Raw genomic sequence first — 10532 nt, 5'->3', positions numbered from 1 at the left:
CAAATAAATGATATTAAACTTGATGCAGATTATAATTATTATTACATATTTAATTTTAACTTTAATTTTTAACATTTTATTTACCATAAATGCTAAATTATTAGGTACATTTTGTTATACTTCAATAGATTCAGAACTAGCGACAATGATGATTGATTTTCTATTAAAATTGTTCTATGTTTGAAAAAATAACAGGATTTATTTAATACGTTTGGATAAGATCACATGTGGACATTTACTGTGTAAAGCTCCAGAACATATAACGACACGAATATGTCTTGTGTATATCTACTAGTTCGTATAAAGAAACGATTTCAAATATTTTCTTAATACCTGCGGTTGAGTTACTTGGCACGGACTGTATTGGATTTAAGGGGTGGAGGTGTACAAGAAACCCTAGAGTTTAAGGCGCTGAGCCATGCCAGTAAGAAGTAAGCACGTCCTGTTAAAAAGTGCTGTGAGAAGAGAAATAATTGGTCAACTACACATTTGAAATGGAAAAATAAAATCTTTGAAATCCTACTGAAAATTAGATTGAAATAAAATAAAATAAATACATATTACATATAGGGTCTCCAGGAGTAATAGAAAAACGTTCAATCTTACTTAGGTTAAGAAGTAACAATAATATAATTATGATTTAGAAAGCAAAATGAAAAATTATAAGATTTTGGACAAACAGTGGTGAACGGACCACAGTTTTTAATGCTTGGCGAGATGGCTCTCTTACTATCAAACTTTTATGAAGAGGTTTGACGTCAAAAAAAAACACCGTTAATTATATTATTATCGAAAAATGATTGCTTACAACTGTCCTGAATTTTCTATTGTTTATTACTGTGACTTTTTTATTTTTCTATTTTGCGTTCGTACAGTGACGGATAGTGAATTTCGTCCGCTTAATTTCCATGACAGAGTAAAAGTCTAAATAAATCTTTTCTTTATAGTTTTCTCTAACCTTGTTTCAGAATTTTGATTACCGTTTGTCATGTTGACAGAATGCTTGATGCTCCTTTATTACTTTTCACCTATACCTACTTGTTTTCATATTAATGTGCATCCAAGCAGGGATCATTTGAAGGTGGAAATCATGCAAAAATCCTAACTTCAATCTTTTTTTTTTTAAATTATTTTTTCAAATACATAAATGTAGCAAAAAATAATTAAAATTAATAACATAATTAACACATTATTGATGTGATTAAATTTATTTTGAATGACATTAATGAAACTTTTTGTATTAATTAGCTTTTAAGTTAAAGACAACCTACTTGATGCACATTAATATGAAAAAGAGTTTATGCTTTATCTTACGTTTTTTTTTTTTTGAATTACAACATAATCCGAATATTTGGAACGAAGTTTTGACAGAAATCGACGAAAATAAACAAAAATAAGACAAAGGTATGTAATGGTAATAATTAACAAAAAACCTCAAATAAATATTGAGATAAACGGGAAATTGATGGAACAAGTAAAGAAGTTTAATTACATAGGCGTTACGACAGAAGATACCGGAAAACAATTCGACATAATGGAAAGGATAGAAAAAAGTAATAAACTATATTAAATACTAAATAAGACTTTCATAAGCAAAAAAGAAATTTCGAGAAGAACCAAGATGAACGTATATACAGGATGCGCCAGAACTAGCGTCCCAAAAGAGAATGCCGTGTAAGTCAAGATACCTACCAGAAAAATGGAAAACATGTTAAAAAAAATCTATTTATGAAAATTTCGATGTTATAAGAGTCTAAAATTTGCACTCTGACTATTTATTTCTGTTAGAAAAATTATTTTCCAAAGTTTTTTGCTACACACTATTAGAAGAGGAAACAAGGAAGCTAAATCTTAAATTGTAACTCTACTTAATGTTATTTGTATCTTTTATTGACAAAATTTTTGTACCTTTATTAAATAATTATAAAAAACATACATAAGATCATCAGTATCATTAAATAGACATAAAAAAATTCAAATGTCAAAAAATAAATGTTAAAATTTTTTGACAGATAGGTAGAATTTTTTAAACGTTTTTTTCATGTGGCTGATGGTATCTTATCTTCCTTGGAATTTTTCTCTAGTGCGCGAGTTCTGAAACACCCTGTATGTATTACATTGGTAGTAACTTTCACTGTGGGAGGCAGGAATACACTTTCCTCCCTTGCAATACAAATAACTATTAATGAAACGTCAAAACATTTTTCCATGTTCATGGTATCTTACCTTAGATTCCTTATTTAAAAGGAGTAACACTGAAGGACAAAATGCGGAGGAGTCAAATAAGAGAAGAGCTGAAAATTACACAACTGACGAATTTTATAAAAAAAAACAGCTCAGTTGGTTGGGATATTTGAATAGAATGACCGAAAACAGAGTGCGAAAACAAGTAGGGGAAGCAAAAGCTCAAGGAAAGAGAAGGAGAGGAAGGCCACGGATAGTGCCGTTGGAAAAATACTTGCAAAAAAAGAAAAACTTGGAACATGAAATTAATTTTACAAAAAACTGCTTTCCCCCTACTCTTTCAAAGATACCCTTACACCAACGCGAGCTCGATCCCATCATCAGGACCCTCTTCAAGCTTAACGGATCTTAAATTTTGATACAAAACGTAGGAATAGTTTGGGGGAGAAAAGATTTATTATTGCATCTTCTTTTGCCAACAGTAATTTGTGTGTGGTGAGTGAAGATATTCCAATTTGGCCTGCAAGAATGAATAATTTATTTTATGATAATATTTATTGTTTTAATTGTGTATTCACACATGTTTTTCAGTCGATTCTTATAGAATGGAAAAAAAGTTCTGAAAAAAAAATCAATATAGGGAAAAAATTAAATATTTTTTTTATACAATCCAAGGAAGGAAAAACAACAAACTCATCGAAAGATAAGCTCTTAAATACATACCATGTGTTATGTAATTATTAACATTTTTTTAACAATGTTTATTTTATTGTATTTTGTTTAAAGAGATTGAAGAGCTGAAGTTGAAGTGAAATAAAATTCAAGATCTTACTTACTTACTCACTAACGCACACCCTGAAATAACATCTTTTAGAGAAAAAAATAACGGAAATATAGGTTCAATAAGAGAATTTTATATCAGATAAAAAGAGTTGTTTTGTGGTTTATTGGTGTCCGAAATAACACCTTGTAAGAAAATGAACCAAGCCGGCGATTCATGTTTGTAGGGCTGGATGGAGACGGTGGCTCGTAAAGCGGGATAATAAGGCATGTTTACGACACCTGAACACCATAAATGTGAAGCAGTCATCCACATAGAATCAGTTTTATTGAGACTGCATAGGAGGGGCCATGTTGTACCTACATATAAGTCGAAAACGGCAAATTAAACAAAAATTACGCATTGTGTCACTGATTTGTTTGTGGAACATGAAAGAGATGACATTCTAAAGCCTTTATTTAGTTAAATGTCATATATACTAACCTTTGATGATTCGTTTTCTCAATGTTGTTAGAAATACAGGATATAACGAAAAGATGGGGACAAAGAGTGACCTGAAATTTCCCAGATAAAAATAAAGCCATTTAATCCAATTCACTTCTAAACTAAGTTGTACCGTTTAAAAATCAGAGGACGTCAAAGTTTAAAAATTATTTTCGTTTTTCTGTAATAACTTTTAATGGAGTAATCGATTTTTATACAATTTGTTGAAATGTTATCAATTTTTTAAATATTTTTTGTCGTATTTGCCACACAAAAGACATTTTACAGAAATAGTATATTGTAGACCTAAGCGGTAAAGTGGTTGTTTTCCAGGTCAAAAGAAGAGGCGCAGCCGAGCCTGGCCACTTATTGAGGCCTGGAAAACTACTTTACCGCCATGGTTTACACATAATTTTTTATCCTACACAAATCGAACACGTAAAACGAACAAATACGTTAAGATGACGTTTTCACCGTACCTTTTCACGTTTTTTGTAGAACACCAATCCATAAATAGTTTGTACTGGAGGTTATATTTTTCTTTTGACTTGTTAGGCAGTAAATCCAGTGTAACCTCCTTCGCCTTATTATTAATTTCAGGCGGAGTGCAATATTGCTTCTTCGCATTCTAGGTCAATTTCTATAGTTCTATCGATTCCACCCGCTGTATTCATTATCAAACAGCAAAATATACACAAAAATGAGTTTGAGGTTTGGGGAGCACGGAGCACATCGACCTAACGTAAGTACCTATTTGACATAAATGTCAAAATTGCTAACACTGATTTTTACGTTTTGAAAGTGAGGTTATGTCGGACAACTTTGGGAAATATAAATGGAAAAGTGGGCAATGGTGTTAGAGCATTTACCCGAGCTATCCCTGACCCCATTAGGCCTCCACCGATCACTGTCACATTTTTGACAAAGTCGATTTCAGAAATTTACATATATAAGAGCCACCTGGTGGTAAAACCTGGCGATTATTTTACCGGCTAGGCATTTTCGATACTTTTGTAGGGCCAGCTGGACAAATTCATGTTTTCTCCTGTCTAAGTAGCCGGTAAAATTGGATTTTCTGATAGTGTAGGATAAAAAATAGGTTTTTTGAAAATTTTCAAGGCATACTTGATTTTTCAGTACTAAAATTGTGTTAGAGATTAGTCTTTAATCGAGCAGGGCTGAACCCTAAAAAATGAAAATTTAAATCGAGAATTTCGTTTCTCCTATCCGGGTTAACTTGAACACAGGATCTCTATGGTCATTAGCTATTTCTGGTAATGTGGCAGATATTATTCTTGTTTTTAAGATTAAAGGACAAACACTTGTACTACATTGACGTAATATTTTGAACATCAACAGCAACAAGATTTATGAAACATTGATTGTTATACCTAAGTAATTTATTAGCTCCTGGGTAGTTAAGCCCTGATGGTTAGTTTTTATGTTATAGTTTATATGATTCAAGAAAATGTAAGAATTGGCGTTACATATGGGAAACTATCTTTAAATTAATTTATTGAGTTTTTTAATGAAGAATTTCACATGTTTTAAAAGAATACACATTTTTTGTTTTGATTTACAAAAAATCATTGACTCGCTACAATGAGTTTTTTAAGAATATTGAGAATACCATAATAAATATAATTATTGCGTCCGTGTCGACAATGTCCCAACGCAATCATTTTATTTCCCAAGTCAATATCATTGCTAGATTTCATTTACTCTTGATTGCATTTACTGTGCAAAAAATCTTAAGAAACCATCTTCAGTTTTGGTTTAATATGTTTTACAGTAATAATGCCAAAACAGTTTTCTTTTACCGAATAAAATTTTTTTGTTAAAAAATGTTTCAGTTTTTGGTGATATTGGCCTCTGTTCGATAAAAGTGGATCTTCACGATTGCTTGGTGTTTTTCAGGTATTCGATTTGCAATAAAAGTGATGTTAGATAAACCCGTAAGTTTTAATAAAAAGAAAGAAAAGAGTCTCATACTATAAAATGTTTTAAGCTAATGAAATTGTTAAGCGTCATATATTAGAAAAGCTTACAACAAAACAATTTATAGCTAACAAAATCGAATAAGAAATTAAATAAAATTAAGTATGTAAAATATAATTTTTAGAATAAAGAAGTGATACAAAGAAAATAGCCTTTTTCTCATCTGCATTCGTGAGATTTGGTTTTGTGGAGAAAACACAGAATCGTATGAATCTCTTGTGACCGAGTTTCCATTACAGGATGACACGTCTAGCGTGACCTGCTTGACACCTTCACTTCTGTTTGATATGTAAAGCTTTGCTACGTTTCAATTTTGACGCACTTCTCTCGCAATACCGGTATAATATATGTATATTCAGATCCCTAAAGTTCATATTCCAGATAATAATAAGATAAAAAATCATAACTACTTACAGATAACTTAAAAAATAAGAATTTATAGTTATTAACAAAATAATTATTTCTTTAATCGTGACTGTTGGTAAATTAAGTTTTTTTGAAGCCCAATGCATACATTTTTGACAAGTTGTCGAATTGGCATTGCAACGGCGAATAATGCTGAAAAGCGTGGAAACTGTATATTTTCTAACACTGACTAAAAGTTAAATTTATTGTCATGAAAGGAGGATTTTGAAAGAAATATACTACATATCTTGCATATAAACCCACATTACATAAAAGAAATTCAGGCAACAGTGAAATAAACCTAGACATTTCTTTAGATTCCGGTATGTGTTATCGAAAAACTTTTTGCTGTAAATATGCTGGTTCTTATGCTTCGTCCGAGTTCCATAAATAAAGCACCTTATCATCTTTTTGTAGCTTTATTATCAGACGCTCAGCTTAAAATCTCTAAAGTGCACGTTGCTAAAATTTCCCTGATGCAAACTTTTGTGAAAGTACACAAACAAGCATTTAAAATGGTGAGATAAGAAAAATCAATTATCCATAATGTAAATTGTACATGGAGATTAGGTTCCATCTGATATAGCAGTTGAATTGAAATTATAAATCAAAGTCAAAAGTAAAAATGTAATTAGTTTTTAAAATAAATCACTATTATGTGTAAATCTTTAATAATGTTATTCAATAATAACTATCGGCGGGTAAGCAACGGAATTGTGTTTCAGAGATGGTTTTAGAGTTCGCCCTGGAAGAGACAGATAGACATATTAGTCATGTGTAATTTCAATCCTTTAAAATAGTTCGAAGTCATGTGACTTTTTCTTATGTCCACATTTGAAAAACACAATGTCCAAAACTTCTGTTGATGATCTTGGTGATTTACAACAAGGAATTATTATTAACACATTTGAAAAAAATAATAACACACAATAATGCTATTCATGCCTACGCGAGTTCACATGATATCTCATGAAAGCACTCGTCATTGAAAAATTACATCTTGGGAGGAAGCCTGAACTTATCATCTTCGAAAAATCCAACTCGTCATTGAAGGGTACCTTATTTATAAGAAAATGATTGGCTTCCAATTTTTGGTATTGGTAATTTGGTAAAATAGAGGTTAATAAGCCGAAGAAAAAAGTTATGACCCGAAAACTGGAAAGACTATTGTCACCGGAAATGTATAGCTTTTACAAGACTTTCGTTTACACCATATCAACGAGTGTCTTTTATGCAAATTTCATAATCAGATAAACGATAACAAAAATATTTCCAAAAAATTATTTTTTGAGGTGGGTCAATAAATACTATTCTCATTTGTAGAGGGGTATTTGTGGTTAAAATTATGCCATACTAACTAACTAAAAATGTTGTAATTTTTAAAAAGGTGAACAAATTAGAGAAGATTATCCAATATTACAAAATCTGTAATCGAGTTTGTATCGGAATATGTATTATTGTATTATTGAAAGCATTTTACAGGCGCAGGCCTCGTAAAATTATGTGAAACACCCTGTATTTGTTCCTCCATGATTATAACGGGTGTTTATTTAAATTTGGCGTCATAGTCGGGGGTGATTAAGAAAGTGTTGTAAACGGACCACAATTTATAATACGTCCAGCGACGTGTCAAATGTCAGATTAATAACTTTCAATACGATGGTTCGTTCACTTCGTTCACAATCAAAATTTTATGGATAGCTTTGTAATGTTAGGTTACTAAAAATACAAAAACTACTTTTTTCAAAAAATTGTATTGAACGTTTTTATTACATATGTACAGGGTGGTACAAGTCTGAAAACCATTTTATTTTGGCGAAACTATCAATTTTTTTGGCAAATAAATTTATAGGTTTGCAATGGCTATAAAAATGCTATTCAAACATTTTTTTTTTTTAATTTTACACTTTTTTATTTAAAAAAATTTTGACTTACAAGAATTTTTTTTGAGTAAACTACCAGTTTTTTTTTTTGGAAATAAATTAATAAATGTTTAAAGGTTCTAAAGGAGCGATGCCAAAATATTTTATATTTTAATTCATTTTTTAAACTTTTGGGATTACCATACTAATAATTTTTTTCTTAAGTAAAAACGGTTTTTTATTTATTGCTTTACAAAAATATGTATATTCAATTTATAAATGTATAAAAATATTTATTGAAAATGTTACAATTTAGGCAAGCCAAACTTTCTTTAAAAACTGAACCTTTGATTTTCACGTAGTTGCAGATGCTAAATTTGAAAAAAAAAACACCCATTATAGGCTATTAGAAATAGTAGCAATACTACTCATATAGTTTCTGAATTATGATTTTTTTGTTTTATTAACACTCATTTTTTATGTCAAAATTTAAAAGTATATTTAAAGATCTCCATTATAGTTCTTTTGGCTTACTCCGGTTTTTTACCTGTTTGGAGTTATTAAAACCATTGTGCCTATTATTTAAAAACCGATAGATAGCAAGTCTCTAGCCAGTTCCAAAATGTACCATCGGATGAATTTGTCGCTTGTGGAGAGACCATGCTCAACGGAAAGCCGTTCAAACAAGTCTTAATACAAAAAAAATATTGAATTTTGAAGAAAAACAGTAAATAAATTGGTTTCTTTACAATTGGATGTTGTTCCTGAATTATCAGTACCTCACATACACGGTAACACAGAGTTTTTATCTCATTTTGAATATGTGTAACGGATTGCAAAATTCAAGAGTTTTTTTTTTATGAAAAAACATATGATTCAAAAATTGTATGAAAAGAATATAGTAACATTAGTAAGTAATCTAGAATGCGCCAAAAATAAACCAAAAAATTCTTCCGTACGGCTTTTTCATGAAAAAAGAAAATAGCCAAAATAGAAGTTTTTTTTAATATAATATATTTTTAAACGACACGAACAAAAAAAAATAAATTAATATCCAATGTTCAATTTTAAAACTTGCAATCAGCAATATATTTCAAATGAAAGAGTTATTGAGAATCACTCAAACCGTTTCGGTGGTTCCCAGAGGGAATGACATGGTAAGTGACGCACCTACACCCACCCTTGAATATAGTAAAAAAAACACGATGTGAAACAAAACGTCCGCGTTCTCGATAGTTCCGTTAGCCAGTTTAAGTTTTAAGAGCAATGAAATAAAAAAATGACTTTATTTACATAACGGTAAGCAAAACCCAAATAAAAAAATACATATAGACAGATAGAGCATTAAATTCTCAATAATAAGAGATAAAGGTAATGCAAAAATTTTATTGAAAACTATATGTATTTAAAAAAAATTTCAAACATTTAGCAATTTGCTCCCCGTCTCAAATTGCGAGATGGTACCTCTATCTTCAAAGATGCTCAAGTGACGAATACTTACCGGTGGTCAAGAGACAAAAAATTAATTTAAACCTAAACGGTTGAAGATAGAGATATGATCTTGCAGACTTTTTTGTAGGAAATTTAATTGTCTACAACTTTGTTTCCTACACTTTTTTTGTAACTTCAACCGTATTCTCAGCGTTCTCAAAAATATGGAAAACAGTATAAAAACAGTATATTGAAAATTAAAATTTTTTTTTTCTAGAGAATTTTGCGACGGTTGGCGTCATTTATGTGGAATAATTTTAGGCGGCTGTGAAAAATAAAAATAATTCTTATTTTTACATATGAAAATAAATAGTGAAGAAAGTCCGTCACTAAAATTAAATTAACGCCAACGACTTATTAAAGCACTCAAATGATGTTAAACAATTATCAGTTTGCGTTCCGCCCAATATTTTTGAGAACGCTGCAAATATAGTTAAAGATACAAAAAAAGTGTAAAAACAGAATAGTAGAGAATAAAATTTGCTACAAAAAAGTCTGCGACACCATATTTCTATCTTCAACGGTTTAGGTTTAAATTGCTTCAAAGTGTTTCTCTGCCACGTTTTTGAGGCTTAAACCATTAAAAATAGAGGTATGGTCTCGCGGACTTTTTACTAGAAAATTTTATTCTCTACAACTTTTTTTCTTAAATTTTTACGATACTTATCCTATGTAGTAAGGGGACGTAGCATGAAACAATTGGTGAAAATCGGTGGCACCGTTTGGCCGCAAAGACTAAAAATCAAAATTTACGGTTGAAGATACTATAAATAAATTCATGGGGATAAAAATTATTTAGAATCATGAAATATACCTTATTAAACAGTAAAATGTGAAAAATAAAAATAATAATGAGTACCGAACTAAAAAAATTGCACTCCAGACTCGAGGTGGCATTAACGCAAACGTTAGGTTTGCTACTCGGATTTCCAACACCGTAAGGACGTTTTCTAAAGAAGTTGGATAAAGATGTGATGTTTACACCAGATTTTTTCTTGTATATTTAACCGTATTCGCAGATCGCAGCATTTTCAAAAACATAAAGCAGAGCAATTAAATATTTGTTTTCTCATATTTCTCGTGAAAAATTTAGTCGTTCGTTTTTTACAGCTTATTAAAAATGCAAGCAATTAGTAAATTGGTTGAATTTAAATTAATTTAAAACGATTTGAAATTGAGACGGTAAAACGCTCTAAGCGCCTTCATTTTTACACCGCCGCACTACTTCTTTGGGTCCAAAAAATCTAGCAATTTTGTATCTCGTTTCGTCTCCTAGTATGTAGTTCTTCGTATTTCCAATGAGGTATCACAAGTAGGGTCGTACCATT

General features: G+C 30.5%; 1 protein-coding gene across 1 annotated transcript; it reads right to left on the bottom strand.

The window, feature by feature from the left end:
* Nucleotides 1-3097: 3097 nt before the first annotated feature.
* On the bottom strand, nucleotides 3098-4191 carry LOC123013859. Its single transcript, XM_044412709.1, has 3 exons — nucleotides 3928-4191; nucleotides 3449-3519; nucleotides 3098-3324 (listed from the first exon to the last, which is right to left on the bottom strand). The coding sequence occupies exons 1-3, from the start codon at nucleotides 3957-3959 to the stop codon at nucleotides 3098-3100; spliced, it is 330 nt and encodes a 109-aa protein (XP_044268644.1). The 5' UTR covers nucleotides 3960-4191.
* Nucleotides 4192-10532: the final 6341 nt, after the last annotated feature.

The sequence above is a fragment of the Tribolium madens genome, unplaced genomic scaffold (assembly GCF_015345945.1).
Source record: "Tribolium madens isolate multiple individuals breed KSU strain unplaced genomic scaffold, Tmad_KSU_1.1 Scaffold_96;HRSCAF=242;Tcas5.2_LG5, whole genome shotgun sequence".
NCBI lineage: Eukaryota > Metazoa > Arthropoda > Insecta > Coleoptera > Tenebrionidae > Tribolium > Tribolium madens.
This window is presented reverse-complemented; position numbering and strand designations above follow the sequence as displayed.